The sequence below is a fragment of the Podarcis filfolensis genome (assembly GCF_964270895.1).
Source record: "Podarcis filfolensis genome assembly, chromosome: 15".
Classification (NCBI taxonomy): Eukaryota; Metazoa; Chordata; class Lepidosauria; order Squamata; family Lacertidae; genus Podarcis; species Podarcis filfolensis.
In genome coordinates this window covers 13,468,467-13,489,576 of record NC_139618.1, presented here as the reverse complement: position 1 = coordinate 13,489,576, position 21,110 = coordinate 13,468,467, and the positions used below count along the sequence as shown (strand labels likewise).

The window sequence follows — 21,110 nt, the reverse complement described above, 5'->3', positions numbered from 1 at the left end:
TCTGTCTTTGTGTAAATGACACCCAGGGTTTAAATCAGCATTAACGTTTAAAAAGGCGGCCAATCGCTCTTTTAAATGGATAAATGAAAATTTGAAAATTACAGGTCTTTGAAATAAAGCCTTTGTGTATCCAGTGCTCGCCAGACTCAGACTTAAACCAATCCAAATTAAAGAACGTGATTTTACAGCGCATTCCCAATCAATGTACGGTATATGCAGAAATGAGTCCCATTGAATTCAGTGGGGCGTTACTTCCATGAAAATGGGATTAGAATTGCATCTGCATTTAAATCCATTAATTTAAATGGATTTACTCTGAGTTTGCAACTCACTGTAGGTAGGTGTGTGTGGGTGTGTGTAAGATTCTTCCACCAACGCCAAAATGTATTTTTGATTACTATATTAACACATATATAAAATGTGTAAAAATATTTTTTTAAAAAATATATATATATAAATATGAATCAAATTCCCAGACAGGTACATAGCTTGCGAGGCAGTGTGCAAAAACATCGCGAGAAAACGCGAGAGGGGCTTAAACGGGGTGGGCGCGGCGAGCGTGGAAACGGAAAGCCCAAAGCGGCAAGAGACCGAGCTCTCGCGAGACAACGACGGCGAAGTCTCGCGGTGCCCTCGCTGCCTGGAGGTCGTTCCCGAAGGAGAAAGAAGGCGCCGACTCTTCCCACGCCGTTCGCAGCCGATGACCATGTTCTCCCGCCTTACCCGGCCCGCCTCCGCCGCGCTCCGCAGAGGGTTCGCCACCTCCTCCCAGGTAGTTGAAACGGGGAGGCGACGGGGGCCCGCGAGGGTTACCTGACGTGGGACGAGGCAGCGGCGGTAGCGAGTAGCCGTGGCTTGGGCCTGCTTGAATGAGATAGTGCGCATGCGTCTGGTTTTCTGTGCTCGGCGCTGTGCAAGGCAGCCAGGCTTCGGTGGCGCTGCACCCCGCGTGGTTACGGGGGCTGGTCGGCTGTTGCCCACTTGATTATTTTTGTTATTACTCTGCTGCATTTTGATCCGAGGAGCTCGAGGTGGTCACATGGTTCTCCTCCCTCTCCCATTTCATCCTCAAAACAACCCTGTGAGGTAGGTTAGGCTTGGAGGCAGTGACTGGCCCTCAAGGTCAACCAGAGAGCTTTCATGCGGGGACTGGACTCCCCCAGGTCTTTAACACCACACTGGCTCAGCGTTGGAGGTTATAGCTGACTTCATCTTTCCCTTTTGGGTTGGTTAATTCATTCAGTCACATACGCTTGCAGATGAGAGAGAAACTTCCTAATGTTGAGTGGAGGTGTAATCCATTCATCTGCATATGCAGCTGATGCATTTTGTCTTAATAGGCATTTATTTGCTGCATCTCACAGTCATTGCAGCTTTTATGCGAAATGCATTTGGCATATACAAACAGAACTGAGTGGGTAACGCTTTCAGATTAAGAATTATACAAAGGTAAGATTCAGAGAGCACCATGGGTGCTCCTTATTTTAAATAGCAGCTGCTGGGAATTTTGCAGTCTTTGCTATTACTTGTGTCTCTCTGCAAGGAGAAAAGTTGCATAAAAAACAGCTGTGTGTCCTGGATGATACCATTATAATGAAAACATTTTGTCTTATTTTGGTCATCCCCTTGATAAATGTGGTAGTCTTCTTTATTCATTTTAAAATAATTCGTTTTAATTCATTTTATTTATTCACACCAAGAGCCAGTGTGGTGTAGTGGTTAGCGTGTCAGACCAGGACCTGGGAGAGACCAGGGTTCAAATCTCCACAGCCATGAAGCCATGACCTTGGGCCAGTCACTGCCTCTCGGCTTAACCTACCATACAGACTTGTTGTGGGAATTAAATTGAGAAAGGGAGAACAATATATGCCACCTCAAGCTCTTAGAAGAAAAAAGGTGGGATATAAATGCAATGAATAAATTTTACTTCCAGAAGGAATGTGTGGTCTCTGACAAATGTTGTTTGTTGACCAATATGTTTTTTAATTGATCTGTCCAATCTCTTGACTAAGACTCTAGAAGTCTTCGTGAGTAAATTCTATTGGGAATGGAGAAATGTGCTTTGGGGGTGGGGGGAAAGAACTGCTTGTTAAAAGTCCACTGGAAGGATCTTCAGTAAATTGCTTAGTGTGAATAGCTGCCTATTAGCCCAAGAAGGTGTGAAAAGCCAGTTCAGATAAAGATTTGGGCTAATACTGTATTTTAAGTCCCATTCAGATGGTAGGAATGGCATGACCCTTTTGCAGATGACTGAGCAGAGGCTAGACTGAAAAAGAGGTGTGGAGGAACTTGTATTGGCAGTGCCAGAATGGGATGGGAAGACTCAAACTAGTGATGGAGGAGCACAAGTCAGGCTAGCATGGTTGGAAGGTTTGCTGAGGAAATGAGTCTCACTTTGTTGGGGGTACAGGATGGAAGCAGCAAGACTTGGAGGTGTGTGTTGGTGGAGGCGCAGGTTCCTGATGGCAAATGACCTTGTGGTCAATAAATAAAGTTTCATGGCATTGTCTGCACCAGTTCCTTTTAGCTTGTTTCGCCTCTCAGAATAACACAAGGACTCTCATCCTATTCCTTTTTTTAGGCTTTGTTCCTCATTAGTGCTCTGCTTCTTGGTTGTTTGCCAGGAAAGCACTTCATTAACAAGTTCAGGCCTCACATTTAATTTGTACAAATGTCTTGCGACATCCCTCATCCTGGCTACTTTACAGACCTTTTCCCCTTCCTAGTCAGGGCCTTTTGCAGCTGCCACCTATTAACGGTAACATTTATGCTCGTTTCTTTTCAGGGTTGGGGCTCTCCTGTTCTTGCACAATTGCCGCTACTTCCCACTGGGGCAAGAACACTCCCTTCTGAATCATCTGTGTTCGCTGCAGAAAGCTCTGCAATATCAGTGGCCTCTGATTACATTAAATTCCTGGGCTTTGCAGAGGGAGGGAGGTGGGAGACAGAATCTGTTACTCTTCAGTTCACTGCTGGCCTTAAACTTGCAGGGCTTTTGCTCGTGCCTGTTACTTTTTGTCAACTTTCCCCCATTTGCTCTGCTTAATTCTATTTATTCAAAGATTTGTAGCCAGACTTTCATTATAAAATAGCAAGACAGTTAATAGGATAAAATTTGCGCAATAAACCTGTAAAAAACAAAGAAGCACAAATACTAGAGAGGTCCAGAATTTTCAGTGGAACCGGTACTAAAAAAACTGCACAGGAGTGCTTCCTTGAATGTTTTAGCCAATTGGTGGAACGTTATTGTTGTGCTGCCCTGCTTGTGTCTTTAGGGGAGTCATCTTTCTCCAGCCTGCTTGCACTAAAACTCCCTGTCAGCCCCAGGCATGGCATGATACAGGTCTAGGAGGGACAGGAGCCAGATTGCAGTTGGTTCCAGGCACATGTGGTGGTGGTGGGATTGCTGCCTTGCTTCCCACAGATGTAGCCTGGTGGAACTGCTGTGGATGAAGGCAGTTCTGTTTATCAAAGAGCTGTGTTGCAGCTGGCTATATTTTACCCCTGTGGATGGGTCAGTGGCTAGAGCTGTGGAAAAGTCTGGCAACTCAAAGCTGTTTGACAAGAGAATGGACTTCCTATGAAGACGGTGGCGCTCCTTCATTGAAGGTTTTTTAAGCAGAGGTTGGTTGACCATCTGTCATGGATGCTTTAGTTGAGATTCCCGCATTGCTGGATTAGAAGATCCTCAGGGTCCCTTCCAACTCTACAATTATATGATTCTAATAGTTTTGCACAGCTGCATTTATCAAGATACATAAGCAGGAAGCTATCCTGGTTTGGCTGAGAATGTGGCATGGGGCTCAAGCTCATTAGAGGGAGAGGCTTCCTCAGTGTATTTTAACATTCAATGGGACACTGTAAAATATTAGTATCTTAAGTGTCCTCTATTTGAAATGCTAGTCTAAACTCGTTGTCCATCCAGTCAGTCTGATCTGCGCCAGTGAGGGCCTAAGCTTCATTTCTGGGCAAACCCAAATATTCTAAAAACCTGGAGCCACTTTTTTTGAATTATTTAACAAAAATTGTATACTGCTTAACTGAAAATTAAATCTCTTGGTGGTTTGCAAACAATATAAAATGCACATTAAAATTGTCAACCAAAGTATTTAAAATACAAGTTTATAAAAAGCAAAATGAATAATATCAACAGTTTAAAATGGTATTCTAAGCTAAAATTATGGATTAAAATACACATCAGCTTTATGTGTCTAGTTGGCTTGTTCAAACTGAAATTCCCCCCTTCCATCTTCTGGACTCTAGAAGTAATAGTGGAGAATGGGGGATTAAAGTATGCGCAGATCTTTGGAGGTGAAAAGCAGTGACTGTGTCTCTTTAAGCATTTACTTTGGGCAGGGGAGAGGCTACATTCCCATGGGACAACCTATCGGGGAAGGACTGCGTGCCAACCCTTCTTTCTATTTCTCTCCCCTTCATTTTTCCTTGCCTGCGCGCACACACACACACAGTTAGACGCCAGGGGTGCAAGTTGCCCATCCTTGATCTAACTAGCTTATTGTGACAAGAGCTTTTGCGGGTGCAGTGAGCTGGCTTGATGAGACAGGGCTTTCTGTTCACCAGAGCATTCCACCTAAGGAATAAAATGTGTGACTTGGCAGGCAGCTTTATTCTGTTTCTTGTCAGTTGTTAATACAAGCCCTGAGAAAGTTATCCAGTTTGTTAATCTGGCCTGTGAATCCTCTTGTCCCTGTTGACCTTGAAAAATCCTCCATTTTGAGTCTCAAAGCCCTGAGGTCAGAGTGCCTCCAAAGGCAGGGGGAGCAGTTCAGCCAATATTATCCTCAATGTTTTTCCTTTCCCTCCTCCTTGGGCTATTAACCACCTGTAACGCAGGCATTGGGATCACCTTTGCTTGGTTCAGTAGTCTTGGCTGTTTCCTTCTTTCAAAACTGCACTGTCAGCGGCATCAGTCTGCCATGGAAGTAATTGGAGAACTTGGCAGTGGCTTAACTTCTCCTTGGCCAAAGGATAGAAGTCCCTCTTGTCTATCAGCAGAGCTGCTTCCAAGTCTCCTACGATCCCTAATCAATGACTGCTAATATAGTGGGGAATTCTTAAAGAAATGAAGGAGAAGGGTTTGGTGCTCACTTTCCAGCCAAGCCAGAGTCTGTGCTAAAAAAGTGGGGCTTAAGGAAGGATTTGATTTAGAGTGATTTAGTAAGCTGCATAATTTTTTTTACAGAAACTCCTGTATAGGATATAGGGCGCTCTTTCAAATTTGAGATCTTTAGTTCCAGGAAGGTTACAAATTCTAACCAGAGAATACCAGTTTGTTTGGCTATTGCCATAAACATATAAAGTAATTTGTATACTGATCTCTGGTGTATGTTCAAAAACTCTTCCTTGGATGGGGAAAATACTTAGACCACTGGTGTTTGGGACAACCGGGGTACTGTTTTGTGTTTCCGGAAGTGAGATAGGAACTGTTGGGTGATGAAGCAAGATTTGGACTTACGCTATATGGCAGCGTTTGCCAAGCTGGTACCCTCCAGAAGGTTTGCACTACAGCCAGCGCAGGGCATCCAGGCTGTCATGCAAACTTCACATGTTCTTCATGTTATGATGAAGGATGTGATGTGACCATGTAAAGCTTTGGGAAGCTCTGCACAAGAGCATTACTTGACCACTTCTGGTTAGCGCCTGAGAATATTCCATTTTAAATCATTTTCTTCTCTTTGCTTGCTCTTAGAACAATGCTAAGGTGGCCGTGCTTGGTGCTTCTGGTGGGATTGGCCAACCTCTCTCTCTCCTACTGAAGAACAGCCCCTTAATCAGTCGCCTCAACCTCTATGATATCGCCCACACTCCTGGTGTAGCAGCTGACCTCAGCCACATCGAAACGAGAGCTGAAGTGAAAGGTATGAGTTGCCAGTTAAACTTCTGGCCTAGTGCTCTGTGTTTATATATAATTTGTGTGCTCCTAATCCACAGCATTTATAGATGTAGTTGGTTGTAAGAACCCATAATGGATACGCGTTCCCTAGAACTAGAGTGAGCTGAGCCACTAGCCGAAGCTGACAAGGCACTTCATGCCACCTGAGCCTCAAGCAACATTGATGGATTCAGAAGTACTCCTATGCAGGTACATCTGGTCCAGGGAACCACCCACTAACTATGTTCCAGTCTTCTCCGGATTCAGCTTCAGATTATCCAGTCCATTGCTTTCTCTAAATGATTGTAATAATCATTCATAGCAGGAGCAGGGAACCTGTGGCCCACCAGATGTGGATTAACTTGGACTCCCAGTGCTATAGCCACTATGGCCAGTGGTCAGAAATTGATGGGACTTTGTAGTACAGCAGCAACTAGAGGATTCCCACCCCTGGGTTCCCACCTCTGATTCATAGCCAACCTTCCATCCATCCAGTCAAGGGAACCGCCCACTAACTGTGCCTCAGTCTTATCTGAATTGAGCTTCATTTTGTTGGCTCTCATCCAGTCCATAACTGAAGCAAGACAACAGCACATCCATCGCCCAATGCAAGGAGTACACGCTTTAGATTCTCCCCACCCTGCAAAACTGGACAGAAAGCCTGGAGGGGGAGAGAATGTCTATATACAGCAACTCCCCTTCTCCAAACCTCAAGTCTGCCCTGGTGCTGCAACCAGTACCCAGGTGAGCACAGCCAGGTAGGACCAAATATGGACTTTAGGATGAGAAATGTTCCCCACCCCTACACTAAACTATAGTTTAGCATTGCAATAATGAGCTGCAGTGAGCCATTGGCTTGGGCACTTCTCTGGTGTGGCTGTAGAAAGGGATTAAGAAGCATTTGCTTCTGTTTTGGTTTGTGTCATCCAAAGGCAGACAAATGTGGTAGATCTAATTTATCCCCACAAGGTTTTTCAGAGCTTTGCACACAGAGTCAAATTGTTTGCAGAATGGGCTGGTTGCTGTGCTGAAAAAACTAGAAAAGTCTTGGGCTACCTACCACTACAGGCTTCCTATAAATGTACTTGCCCAGTGGAAAAGTGTGTGTGAGGTCTTGGAAAAGTTCCTGTTCTTCTCTGCTTTGGAAAAGGTGGAGATGCTTGTCATAATTGCGGTTGGGCAAAGGGTATTCAGGCTGGTGATGTGGCATCAGTGTGATTTGTGTTTATTGCAAAGGCATATCTGTGTGCTAAAGTGCAAACCCATGAATGCTCTGGAGTGTAGAACAAGGGAGAGCAGGGTGGTTCCTTTTTTGTGTTGTGGCTGTTAGCAGAGTTGAAGCTTTGGCCTCATCCTTCCATTTCCCACCGTGATCGTTGGTGGGAGGTGGAACTACAGTGACAGAGAATCTCTACTTATCTATCTCTCCTGATCTACCTCTGCCCTCTTATTACTGGAGGACATTGTAAGAAATGCAAGTTTGTGTGTGTGCGGCTGCAGTGGCTATGAATCTCTTCATGAGTTCCTCTTTCGCTGTTGGAAGGTTGCCTAGAGAGAAACACATTCCCATTTGCAGTATCCCACACTGTGAATTGAGCAAGCAGCAAAGGGTGGCCCTTTGTTTGTCCTCCACAGTAACCCTATCTCTGTGTTGAGAAGGACAAAGCTTCAGTCACACTCAACTGCAGGTTTAATTAAAAATAATATAAAGCTTATTGAGAGGCTTCTATTGGTTGGTGCTTGAGCTTGCTCAGCTCAGAGCTCTGTGTATAGATTCCCCCCCACCCCCGTTTGAATATGCCTTCCCAATTTGAGTAAGTGAGCTTGGCTAGCTAGCTTGCTTGACATGCTATCTGCTGCTCCTGCTCCATGAAGCTCTTAATCTGCCTATATTTGTGCCCCATTGAGGATCAGTGCATAGTGCTGTTAATAAAGCCATAAACAGTTTGGAACCCACTTACCTGAAGAGGCATCTTGGCCTGCCCGTGTCTTAAGATGAAGGTTAAGACATTTTTATTTATCCGGATATTTTAATTTGTGTAATCTTCAGGGTGAATATTTCAATGTAGATTCCTGATGTTAGCATGCATTGTCTTAAGTTTTAATTATAAATGATGTGTTGGGTTTTAGTTAATGTATTGTCTATATTGTCAATCTGTTTAGATGAAGGGTGGTATAGAAATGTGTTAAGTATTGACTGGAAGCTGCAAGGTGCTGCATCTTGATGCAATGGAATACTGCTTCAGGATGCTGCTTTTAAAATAAACAATAGAAAAAAATAGGTTCATCAACAGCAAATTCTTAAGCACCGCTCATGTCGTGGTCTAAATGTGTCTTCAGTTCCTGCACACACACATAATTCAGCATGTTGAATTCATCTGGAAGAATGATCTGCCAATAGAAAAGTGTAAATGCAGCTATCTCTTTTTTTCCACTTCAGGTTTCCTAGGACCTGAGCAGTTGCCAGAGTCTCTGAAGGGCTGCGAAGTTGTTGTTATTCCAGCTGGTGTTCCTAGAAAGCCGGGTAAGTCTTTTAATCTGCGGAAATTCTAAAGGAATGCCAAGTCATGTGGGATTGTTGGGTGAGCGCACCTGGCATCTCCCGGTGCCCCTGTTGAGGCACTCAACTTTGTGCCTGAGAAATAGGTATAGTATTCCGGGACAACTCGTACCTCTGCCTCCCCTTGTAGGCCAATGATCAAAACAGTTCCTGCTTGAGCTTCTATTAGACTCAAAGGGCTGTGCATAAGTCTTCGCTTGGTGGCTCTTCAGTGAAGCTGGAATAAAGCGCTTGACACCTTGTATTTTATTTTTATTTATTGTGTACAATTATTTATATCCTGCTTTCTGAGGTAGCTTACAGGAAACATTAAACTGTATTTTTAGAAACCACAATAAACAACGTCAGCATGCATAAACTGTAACTGGGAGTCTTCCCACCGGGCAGTTGGCAGCAGAATGGCCTGAGGAGAAAGCTCAGCAAACTTAAAATAGCTTGTAATATTTTATTAATTCACTCCCTCTCTATTCTCCAGGCTTCTCCCAGTTGCCATAGGAAGGCCCATAGCTCAGTGGTAGAGCACCTGCTTTGACTGCAGAAGGGCCATTGTTCAATCTTTGGCATATCTAGGACTGGGAGAGATCGATGCCTGAAATTCTGGAGAGCCACCACTAGTCAAGGTGTAGATAACACTGAGCTAGACTGACCTTTGGTTCAGCTCTCCATGTAAGGCAGTTTCCCATGTCCCCTTAATTTGCTGCCTTGTCCAACATTTGCTGATCTGAATTCCTTCTTGCAGACCTCCAGTGCTTCTAATCCCCACAATCCAAGAATGCTTGGGGGGAGGAGAGAGGTAGGCTGGAGCCCTTTTAGGCAGTGCAAAGTCTGTTTTTCCTTGAAATACTTACCCGCTTGTTGTGCCTCCTGCCGCTGTCTCCATCTGACACTTGAGAACTTGGCTCATGGGCTACCCAGTGCTGCAAGCATCCACAGACATGCTTGCCAACTTCTGGCAACCGTGCCTTTTAATTTAAATTTGTCAAGAGCTCCTGCCCTCTTCTGAAACCTGAGGGGAAAATCAGTGTGAGGCCTTGGGGAGAGACCCTGCTCTTTCATCCGCTTTGGGGGAGGTATTCTTTGTTTGGCATTCAAAGTGGTTCAGTGCAATGCAGCTGAATCCTGAAATTCAACCCAGCTTGCACAATTACACTGGGCCTCAGAGGTACTTGGAGCGCTCAGTGTGCAGTTGCCACCAGGGGTGTCATTCCTCCCTCCACTCTGGAGGGGATCAGGAAGAGCCGAAATTTTTGCTGCCTGCTGCTGCCAGAAGGGGTGCTTCAGCCTACTCTGTTCCATGCTGGCAACCAGAGATGGTTGAAGTGCAGTGGTGTTGCAGACAAGGGAGGCACCTGCTTTTTCCTGGGGCATGTATGTCGACAGCACAGGTGGAGCCTTTTTTTCAGCCCAGGGACTGCATTCCCTCATGGGCAGCCTTCTGCCAGTCAGTGATGGGCAGGGCAATGGATATACAACTCTTGCTTTGGTGTGGTAGACTACATTCCAGCCATGCAGAAGTCTCCACATCTCTCCATTGCCCTTCTAGGCAAGTAAGAGGCATTAGCACAGTTCAAAGGCACTTGTGGTGGGTGTGTAGCAGGAGCAGAGAGAGGCATGGTCTAGGGAGTGCCCTGAGGGCCAGAGAGATATGGAGGGCCGCATTCATCCCACAGACTCTCTGGTGTGTAGTGCCCAGCTGGGGACTTATCTATGAGTGTACCTATGATGTGATTTCTCTTCATCTGAATGGGGGTTAGATAGATACTGGAAAGCAGCTAATAAGTTTCTCCACTGTGCTCTGTAGGCATGACCCGTGATGACCTTTTCAACACGAATGCCACCATTGTTGCTAACCTGGCAGCTGCTTGTGCCCAGCACTGCCCTGAAGCCATGATCTGTGTGATTGCAAATCCGGTAAGCAAATTCCAGCCTCCCTTTGCCTGTGAGTAAAGGAGTTCAGTGTGTCTGACAGTAGCCGGATTGGGAAACAGGTGTGTGCCTTTTTCTCTCTTCTCCCCTGCTATATAGAGGGAGCTTTTGTGCATTTAAAAGGGCAATGATTTTTTCTTTTTGCTTTCAGGTCAATTCTACCATCCCAATTACTTCTGAGGTCTTTAAGAAGCATGGGGTATACAACCCCAACAAAATTTTCGGCGTCACAACACTGGACATTGTCCGAGCAAACACTTTTGTGGCTGAACTGAAGGTATGTTGTTGCAGTCTGGGCTCACATTTGGCGTTTAGGACTCCATTAATGTCCTTGGGTCTCACTGTAACGTAAGGATTTGTGGTGATGGAACTTCCCCAGATTTCTGTCTGTGGTACAGGCCCAATTAGAAAATGAATTTTTGGCTATGTCCTTTCATAAGCCCAAGTCCTTGAGCTGCCTCCACTCCTGCCAGAAATGACTCTACTGTAGAAAATGTGCCTGGATTTTAATTTTCTTAAGCCAGTGTTTAATGCTACAAACTTTGTTACTGAGTGCAGATTTGGGACTTATCTTCCAGCATGTGGATAATCTAAACAAGGGACTGTGAACAGAATCATGGTTCAGAGAGTAGCAGCTGCAGGAGGAAGTAGCCAGTCAAGAGGGCAAATCATATTACACCTAAGCAGGGGCAGCCAACGTGGTGCCCTCTGGATATTGTTGAACTGTTGTTGAACAACAGCTGGATTCCTTGTACCCTTTAATCTTTCCTTTGCAACTACAGACGGCTGAATCAAACCTATAAAAATTGTAAGCTGCCATGCCCAGCAGGCTGTTGACTGGGTGGCAGACATCCTTCCGTAGGTGACACATTAGCTGTTACTTGAGTGGTTTGGCTTTCAACAGCCTGGTTGCTGCTTCAGGGTCTGCTAGGATGATCAGCATCCTAACTTCCTTAGATTCTGCGGGTCCTTCTCTGCCTGTCTAGTCACAAAGCAGAAGGCAGCTTGATGTTTCAACGCCCTGTGATCTCTTTGCCAGCTAGGCACACTTTGTGAAAGACATGGAAGGCCTATTGTCCTGGGCCAAAGAAAAACTGATCTCTGGCCAGCTGCTGTCCGCTGAAACAGAACAGCATGTCCTCCCTTCACCTTGGCATAAGGTTGCAGGGATAATAAATAGAAATCCCATGATGTGGTTTTGATTTACTCCTTTGCACTTCGGCTGCAGGCCAAAACATTTCCAGATCTATCTTCCGCATATTATTAGCCCGCTCTTGGAGTTGGGAAGAAGCGGTGGCCGAAGAACCTCTGAGCGCAGTTCTGTTGCACAGATTGTGGGTTCAAGTGTGCAGCTGTATTTCCAGAAATCAGGCCTCTCAAATCTGTGCTCATTGCTCTTTCGCAGCCAGGGCACTTTAAATACCTGCTTTTTCTCAGGGTTGCAGTGTTGGGTTACCTTGATGTTTCCGTTCTGCCCCCACCTGCAATTCATTTGCATTTTGCAAATTAAATTGAATATGTACCTTATAAAAGTTTTTGCCTTTTACCACTTCTTTTTGGGAAGGAAAGATAGGCATGGGAATTGGGAGAGACATAATGGCAGAGGTGCTAGAGCCTCACTTCTTAATCACGCCGTGGAAGGGCCCAAGTCTTAACCGAACATTTCCCACTAATTTGAGCGTTTCTCAGTTCCATGAGGGATAGGAACTCCCGCCCCCACCCCCCAATCATAAAATGAAAGTCGGGATCTTGGGAATATTGGTTCTGTATCATCGCAATCCATCTGCAGGTGCAAAGAGCATGCACATATATTTAAAAAAAATTTAAAAAAGAAAAGTACATAATTTCTTTTTTAAAAAAAGAAAAGTACATAATACATGTATTTTGGGGATTGGTGCCCAGAACCTTCCTTTCAATTCAACAGTTCAGTTTTACACTTTAATAATAACAACAACAACATGCATCAGATCATTTCCAGATTGGAAGTGGATGTACCAATCTTTGGCTGTGTTCACGCCATATATGTAAAGCACTGTGATACCACTTTAAGCCAGCATGACCTCCCCCAAGGAATCCTGACACATGTAGTTTTTAAATGGTGCTGACTGTTGTTCGGAGGCTCCCTATTCCTCTTCTCAGACTACAGTTCCCAGAATTCCATTGGAAGAGGATTGGCTTTTAAACCACTGGGAAGTTTAGCTCTGAGGAGAATAGGAGTTTCCATAACAATTCTCGTCAACCTCAAAAAAACCCTACAACTCCCAGAAATCTTTGAGGGAAGCCATGATGGTCATAGTGCTTTAAATGTATGGTGTTATTGTGGCCTTTATCAGTCCTTAAACTGATACCAGCCCGTCTGGCTACCAGCCCATCGGTAGGCACAAATTTAAAGGGCTGGTGTACTTGCAATACTGTTGGGTCTGCTGGCCTTTTAAGTTCATATGATTGCTGCTAATTGTGGCAGAGACAGTGTGCCAATTCCTTCTTTTCAGTGAGCCCATCCAGCTTGCTGCAGATGTTGACTACAGATTCTTGCTGAAACCTGCCTTTCTTCCACAGGGCTTGGATCCAGCTCGTGTAAACGTCCCTGTGATCGGCGGCCATGCAGGAAAGACTATCATCCCTCTGATTTCTCAGGTCTGTGTTAGAGTCCTGACTGTTCCAGAGTTTCATGATAGCTCTGGCTCTGGAAAAGTTGCCTGTGTGTATATGTGGGGAAAGTGTCTGTTATCGGAAGTATAGCTGCAGAGCCTTCCAGGAGAGTTTGGCTATGAATGGGAAGAGAAAGGCTTATGTGACCAATTGGAAAGAGAGACTGAAAGCCCTACAGTCAGTCTCATCTTAGAGCATGCGATAGTGAGTTCAGAGGGGGCTTGCATAGGAGGTAGTGATGGCTACTTGGTTGGCTTTAAAAGAGAATTGGATAAATTCATGGAGGAGAGGGCTATTGATGGCTGCTAGCCTTGATGATTATCCTCTGCCTCCACAGTTGGAGGCAGCCATGCTTCTGAATAGCAGTTTCTGGAAACCACAGGAAGGGGAGAGTGCTCTTGCGCTTGGATCCTGCTTGCTGGTTTCCCAGCTGTTTGGCCACACTGAGAACAGGGTGCTAGACTAGCTGGACCATTGGTGTGCTCCAGCAGGCTCTTTTGTTCTTGCACTTTAAAATTCTCCTGATCGACCGATGACAAAATTCTGCGTGGGGAGCTCAGTGACGCTCGATGCCAGAAGCTTGAAGTCAGTGGCTGTCAGCTGATAGGCACTTCCTTCAGGCTCTACTTCCTGCAAGGGTTGGGTGTGCTACTGATTTCCCCATGGGGGCAAGTGAGTGTGATTTGGAGGAAACACCCTTGTGGGCCAGATAGGAATCTCTGTTGAGCCTCATTCAACTTGCAGGCTAGAGATTCCCCACCCATGTTGTTGTATCCAGCCAAACTCTACTTGGGAGTCAGCCCATTGATACCGGCAAACCTGAGTTATGTCATTTAATTTCAGTGGGTCTCCTCTGAATGTGACACATGTTGGATACAACCCTTAATCTTATAAATGCTTAAGCAGGGTACATGTAACACTCGTTAAAATAATTTTAATAAAATAAACAAAACTTAATATATGACTCATACATGGCTGAATCATAAATCTATTCCTCCTCCTCTTACAGTGTACGCCCAAAGTAGATTTCCCTCAGGACCAGTTGACAGCCCTTACTGGAAGGATTCAGGAGGCTGGGACGGAGGTTGTCAAGGCAAAAGCAGGTGCAGGTAGGTTGACTCACAGGAACGTTCCCCCTCTGGATTCCCATGTAGTATCCTTAAGTGGGGCAGTGCTATCAGTGGGGCTTAGTGAGTTATCAGCCGCAGGCTTCCCCTTCCTCACCAGGTGTTTTGCCGGCCAGCAGTGCAGCTTGTTCTTCTTGTCCAGCTGGACTGATCCCTCTCCCAGCCCAGCAACCACAAAGGAAGCAGGTGAAAATGCTCCAGCTGAGGCGAGAGTGTTGAGCTTCCCTTCAGCTCTGCAGTCCCAGAATAGCTGGCAGCTGGGAGTGTTCTTTGTGGCAGGGCCAGTGGAAGCAAGGTCCCTACGGTTTCTTTCTCTGACCAGTGGATAGAGTTTAGGCTGGTCCGCCCCGCCCCCCAGCCGCCTTCATATTCTTCCTGAGAGACAAAGTGGTGCAGTGTCCCAGTGACCCTTGTTCCCATTCAATGAAACTTTAGACACTTCATAAAGGGCTGTATGAGATGGTTATTGCCATGAAGGTGACAATCCAGATTTTAAAGACATGGCATGAAAGGGAAAAGGAGGGAAAAGGAAAAGGAGTAAGGTGTAAAAGGAACAAAGTTTCTATAAGGGCCAACTGAAATGGGAAAAAATGGTTCAGGAGGAGGAGGAGCCATATAGTGGCTGGTATGTAGTTCAGCTGATGAGTTCATCTCCCATTGCTGCAGATGAATTCATTATTTTGCAATCTTTAAAGTGGGGGTGGGTAACCTGTGGTCCTCCAGGTGTTATCAGACTGTACCCCCCCCAAATAATCCGTGGCTATTGACCATACTGGCTGCTGGGAGTTGGGAGTCCAACCACATCTAGAGGAGGGCCACAGATGTTTTTCTGTCTTGTCTTAAAGCAACCCTGTTAAGTGGGGGAGGAGTATTACTGTCCTTGTAATTGCAGATCGGGGTATCCAACGTGGTACTGTCCAGATGTTGTTGGACTCCCAACTCCCACCAACCCCACCCAATGTGGTCAGTGGTTAGGGATGGTAGGCATTAGGAGTAAAAAATAATCTAGAGGGCACCATGTCGGCTATTACAGATGGGCAGCTGAGGCTGAGAGAGAATAGCTGGTCCATGGCAAAAGTGAGATTCAAATGCAGGACCCCTTGATTATTAGCTCATGTTGTTAGCTAGTAGGCTGCACCAGCATACATCTTTTGAGGCATGCTGTGTGCTGGGAAGCTTTTGCTGTATTCCTTTTGGGGAAACAGTTGGCCTGTGGGGGGCAGGGTTCACCACTGGAACATTTCCCACGTCACTCCAGATGATGGCTTCAGAATTGTGCTGGCACGTTAGGTAGGCAGACCCCTTGTCCGTGTTCCTCCACGCTGTTGAATCTTTTCCCATTTTCCCCCAACAGGATCAGCCACGCTCTCTATGGCTTATGCTGGTGCCCGGTTTGTTTTCTCCGTCCTGGATGCGATGAATGGGAAGGAGGGGGTCATCGAGTGCTCTTTCGTCCGGTCAGAGGAAACCGAGTGCCCATATTTCTCCACGCCACTGCTGTTTGGGGTATGGAGCTGTGGTGACACTTGTGTCTATTTGCATATATGTGTAGACCACCTTCCGACCACTTGATTCTCGAATTCTGCCCATTTTTTCAGGCATATGCCTGTCACTGGCATTGCGTTGGAGAAGCCTTGGTCTCAAACTCATAAACCTAAAAAGACAAGATACCCAAACGGGGGGAAGGGGAGTGGAAGAAAAAAGGATAGAGGAGGGAGATAACTTTGACAATGCCAGAAGGAAGTGGTGGGTTGTGAACGGGCATTGAAATCCCTCTGGGGCCAGGCTGGGTGACCTTGCTTGGAGAGAGAGAGCAGAGTTCAGGGCAAGGGTTTTACACCAGCCAGATTTTGCAAAGGAGGTCTTTAGCATTACCTGGCCCTAGGTAGTTTAGGGAAGCCTTCTCTAACCTCCATGTGTTTTTCTTGCTCGGGCTGATGGGAGTTGTCATCATAGTGTTTTAAACCTGTGGTGTGAATGTGGCCTTTGTAACAGAGACTTTTCTAGCTAAAGCAACATTTGTCTCTCTAGTGTCTGCTTCATTGTGCTAATCTCCCCACACCTCACTTCCCCCCTCCTTCCCTTTTAGAAAAACGGCATTGAGAAGAACCTAGGCATTGGCAAGATTTCTCCTTTTGAAGAGAAGATGGTGGCAGAGGCGGTTTCGGAGCTGAAAGCTTCCATCAAGAAAGGGGAAGAGTTTGCCAAGAGCATGAAGTGAAGATCTGTTGATGACAAGAGAACTGCAGCCCCCTTAATTTATTTTAAGGTGCATCATGTCACTTTAAAGGCTTCCGGAGCAAAGCATTGAGTTCTGCTTCCAGGCCTTGATGTTAGCCCTGCCCTATAAATCTGTTGATTGGAATTCCGTTCCACAATTAAAAAACAACCTGTTTATTTTTCCCCAATGTGTTCCTTGGGTGTAACCAGTGTGTGGTGATCTGAGTGTGTGTGTGTGCGCACGCGTGTGCGTGTTCACATGCATGTGTTTGTGTGTGTCTATCTGGACCTGTTCCCTAAAAGAGGCCAAGATCAGTGCTTTGAGACTTGAGAGCTTTTCCACAAGGAAGTTTTGGGGTCGTAGTAGGGTTATCCCCACATACCTCTTTGGGCAGATGTTGAGGTGGTTGGTGGGGAGTCCTAAGATAGCTTTGCTTCTGTGCAAGCAGATTGTTATGCTTTCAGCCCTGTGGTGGAGACATATGGCCCCTCTGATGTTTCTGCACATACACCTCTTGATGGGAATCAGGTTCCCCGTGCCTGATAGAGCAGTACATAGCCTCCAACATTTCTCTAATGAAAATAGAGACATCACATTCAATAACGATAATCTTACTATTTATACCTCACATACCTTACTAAGTTGCCCCAGCCACTCTGGGCAGATTCCAACATATATAAAAACATAATAAAACATTAAACATTTAAAAAACTTTCTTAAACAGAATTGTCTTCAGACGGCTCGGGGGTCAGATAACTCCATAGCCTCCAACATTTCTCCAATGAAAATAGGGACATTCTAAGGAAAAGTGGGACATTCCGGGAACAAATCAGAAACTGGGATGTCTTCTCGAAATCATGGACATCCCTGGAAAATAGGGACACTTGGAGGGTCTGGCAGTGTGTTGTACAGGCTGAAGGTAGAAAGGCTGGATGTTTGAATACTTAACACATGGAACATGTCTGACAAGATAGCAAAACACTTTCCCTTCTGGGCTCATGTATATTCAAGGAATTTTACTGGAGGGCAGGGTCTGTAAAGTTGTGACCACCGGCAGCTTGGAGGGGAATAGTTTGCAGATACTTCCTCCAGCACCCTGAATCTGTTGCTTCTGCCTGTAGGTGTCATGCTGTCCCTGGAATGCAGATTCTTTCCCTGCTTGTTTATATGGTGGTTGAAATTCGGCAGTGAGATACTAAGACCCTCTTCACATCATAAAGCTACTAGAATACAAATTTATGATACATTCTGAGGTTTATAGAATTGTAGAGTTGGAAGGGGACCCTGAGGGTCATCTAGTCCAACCTCCTCCAATGCAGGAATCTCAACTAGATCATACATGTGAGATGGCCATCCAACCTGTGCTTAAAAACCTCCCAAGGAAGGAGAGTCTGTTCTGCTGTCAGAAAGCTCTTCCTGATGGTTAGTCGGAATCTCTGTGGCTTGAAGCCATTGGTTCAGGTCCTACCTTCCGGAGCAGGAGAAAACAAGCTTGCTTCATCTTCCATGTGACGGCCCTTACGATATTTGAAGCTGGCTATTATACCTCCTCTCAGTTTCTTCCTTACCAGGGTAGACATATCCAGTTAACACTGAGAGAGCAGGATGCTGGACTGGAGATGGGGGATTGGCCTGATTCAGCAGGCAGGCTCTTAATGTGTTCCTGGACAGGGGAAGTGGACAGGCAGGAACAGCAAGGATGAGAAGTAGATGCTGCAGGAGTCGGCCTACAGGGACCCACACTTCAGCAGATACCCAGCCCTAACACCTGCCTCAGAAGCCTACGTTTTCTGTGTGCCAGCCTCTCAGAAGTTTGCCATGCCCTCCTCATGCCATCAGGCCTAACTCAGCAGGAGAGAAATCACCGAAGAAGGACAATCTTGCTTTTTCTCCATTTCTTCCTGGTTGGTGTCAGTGATGCAGGGCAGGGCGGGTGGGAAGATGCCCAACTCTAAAGCAACCTTCCCTGCCGTTCACCAAGCATAAAAGACACTCGACTGCCATCAATCAGAGTCCCCTTGGTTGGCAGGAAGCAGTCCCCCAGAGGAGGCTGAGACAAAATCATAAACCTGTAACAGACTGGAGAAGCGTGAGACTTGTATCTGCTTAATAACGGCTATTTGGGAAGCACCAAGAAGAAAAAGCGGAGATAAAGGGGAACGGGGGCTTTTTAAAACACTGAAATCGGTTTGGCAGTTACTAGAGTGTACAGATTCTGAGGCCTCATTCACACCCTGCATTTAAAGCTCCAGGATACCACTTTCAACAGTCACCGCTCCACACAAATAATTCTGGGACCTGTAGTTTGTTAAGGGTGCCTAGAGTTGTTAGGAGAACCCTATACTCTCCACAGAGCTACAATTCCCTGGGAGGAGGGATTGATAATTAAACCACTCTGGGAACAGTTGCCTGAATTTCCTTAATAACCGGGAGGGAGAAAGTATAATCTTTATCATAGAAATTCTACCCAGCAAGGACAGTTTTAGTTTTCCCATCATAACATATCCTTTTGGATTTCCATCCATGTCTTAACAAAATGATTTTGAAATAACATACAGTTCATACAATAAAACTTAAATACTTTATTTATTTATTTTTACTTTTAAATCCAGTTTTCTCCATCAGTCTTTTGCTCTTCTGTAGTCGTATTGTTTTCCTGACAGTTAACCTTAAAACCTGCTAGCATACCAGATCCATTTATCCAAAAATCTTCCTGTACAATTTTCTTTATTTTCCAGATAATGGTTCTCCTCTCATCACTTATAGTCTACTGTAATGTCTATAGTCTGATATCAGCACAGTTCACTAAGTTGGAAATTTATGTCCGGTCCTCTCTTAGTCTGCAATCCATTTTAGAAAAAGAATTTCAAGCATTTCACAAACTTACAGCTCCCCTTTAACAAACCTCACTTGTGATACTTTCATTTCTTTAATCCAGATGGGGTAGGTGTTAAGCCCTTGCAGACTTTAAATAATAATAATAAAATTAATAATTCTCTCCATTTTTAATCAAGGCAGGATCCTCAAATTTCATCCCTCAATCTCAATAGTCTCATTCAGATTACAGCTCCCTGTCCACATATCTGGAGGCACCTTTAATTTTGATCCAATATTCCAAATGGTGAAGGAGCTCTGTGTCTTGAAATGGCGGACTTGGAGACTGCCTCAGCGGCGGAGGGCTTGAGACACAGCATCATAACCCCCTTGCTTCTTCTTCAGCAGGAACAGGCACAAAGACATCCACAGGTGCCCTTGTCCCCCAACTGCCTTCAGGGGTTTTCGGAGGGTTTTACAGCCTCGGGTAACCCCCTCCCCTCCCTCTGAGTCTGGTCCCAGAATGGGACGTCATTTTTGTAGCTGGCGTCAGTCAGGGCCCTGCCTTCTCAGGCCAAGTGGAAAAGGCCTGCAAGGCACAGCAAACACTGCAAGAAGGCCTGGGATGTCAAACAATAAAGCTAATAAGTGAAACGTCAGCTCCGTGGACACACTCTGCATCCCCAAGGTGTGGAGACTCGGTTACCTTCTTCGGGTGCTGGCCACATACATGACAGCTGCCATTTGACTATTGCCTTCTGCAGAGGAAAGAGAAAGCTGGATCAGATGTCTTTTGTGACACTACAAAACCCACCATTAACAGGTGCAAGGGAGCCCACAAGCAGGCCCATGCCAGGAAAGACTGGCCTCCCTCAGGCTTGGGCCCAATCGCTTGCCCCACAGGACCTCCATGGGCCCTGCAGCCTCCTGGGCAGAGGTGGAAGGGCAGCACTAGGGAAGAAGGCCGGACCTGCCTCTGGCATCATCCTGACACCCCAGGGACACACATTATTTGCATTAGTTGCTTTGGGAGCCTCTTAGAGGGTGTGGGGTGGAAGTATTCAAAGAAATGAGTAAAAGAAAGTGAGCTGCTTACTTTGAGGTCAGGGAACCTTTTGGCATAAGCCAGCAGCGAAGATACGCTGCTGGCAGCCAGTTCCCTCAGCTTCTTATCATTGGCGACCGCTGTTCCCCACACCAAGCTTATCCCAGAGCTCTGCGCTACTGAAGGAGGTGAGGGTGGGTGACCCCACCTAGGCCTGTGTAGTCACCGCCCCCCAACCAGGCGTCAAGCCTCAAACCAGGCCTCAAGCCTCAAGATGTTTCAAAATTACTTTCTCAGTAGTTAAAAGCATTAGCTAAGCATTTTGCTCTGCTGTAACAAAGGTAGTTGAGAAGAACAATGTTTTGTGCTTCCCAGGCCTTTGACCTTGCCGGCCGCGCATAGCTTGTTGCAACTTTATCCGGGAACTGGGCCAGTAGAACAAGAGAGAGAAACAATTCTATGCAAGTTCAGGAGATTGGGAGGGAAGGGGGATTTGAAAAAATGGATAAAACCTGCTTGTAAAATGTTTTTGGTTTGTGCTTGCTGTGAATGATCCTTTTACTAGCCCGGATGGTAGAATAAACAGCTTTTTCTCTGGTTTTACCCTTTGGTGTCTCTGTTGACTCCTTCTTCCCTAAAAAGGCTACACTACCACCACAACCCTTATCCGTTAAAAGAAACAGCTTTTCAAGGTCCAGTGGCTGAAATGGCAAAGGTCAGGCTCTTAGTTCATAGTGAGGTGAGGGCTTTTCCACTTCAGAGACTGCAGAATTGGGGGCAAAGACCTCAGTCAGCGGGCAGAGGGTCTGAGGGATCCAGTCCCTACTCTTTTGTTTTCCCCAGTACTAATCTCAGGCTCTGGAAAAGCCTTG

The 21,110-nt window shown here is 45.8% G+C and overlaps 1 protein-coding gene and 1 long non-coding RNA gene across 2 annotated transcripts; one reads left to right on the top strand and one right to left on the bottom strand.

Moving 5' to 3' along the window:
* The first annotated feature begins 597 nt into the window (after positions 1 to 597).
* MDH2 (malate dehydrogenase 2) lies at positions 598 to 16,561 on the top strand. The gene is made up of 9 exons (XM_083587972.1): positions 598 to 772; positions 5,711 to 5,879; positions 8,334 to 8,417; positions 10,255 to 10,364; positions 10,531 to 10,656; positions 12,939 to 13,016; positions 14,041 to 14,140; positions 15,513 to 15,664; positions 16,248 to 16,561. The coding sequence occupies exons 1-9, from the start codon at positions 701 to 703 to the stop codon at positions 16,377 to 16,379; spliced, it is 1,023 nt and encodes a 340-aa protein (XP_083444098.1). The 5' UTR covers positions 598 to 700; the 3' UTR covers positions 16,380 to 16,561.
* Positions 16,562 to 18,941: 2,380 nt separating this feature from the next.
* On the bottom strand, positions 18,942 to 20,816 carry LOC310750241. The gene is made up of 2 exons (XR_014542012.1): positions 20,290 to 20,816; positions 18,942 to 19,951 (listed from the first exon to the last, which is right to left on the bottom strand). It is a non-coding gene; the product is annotated as an uncharacterized lncRNA (long non-coding RNA).
* Between the last annotated feature and the right edge of the window lie 294 nt (positions 20,817 to 21,110).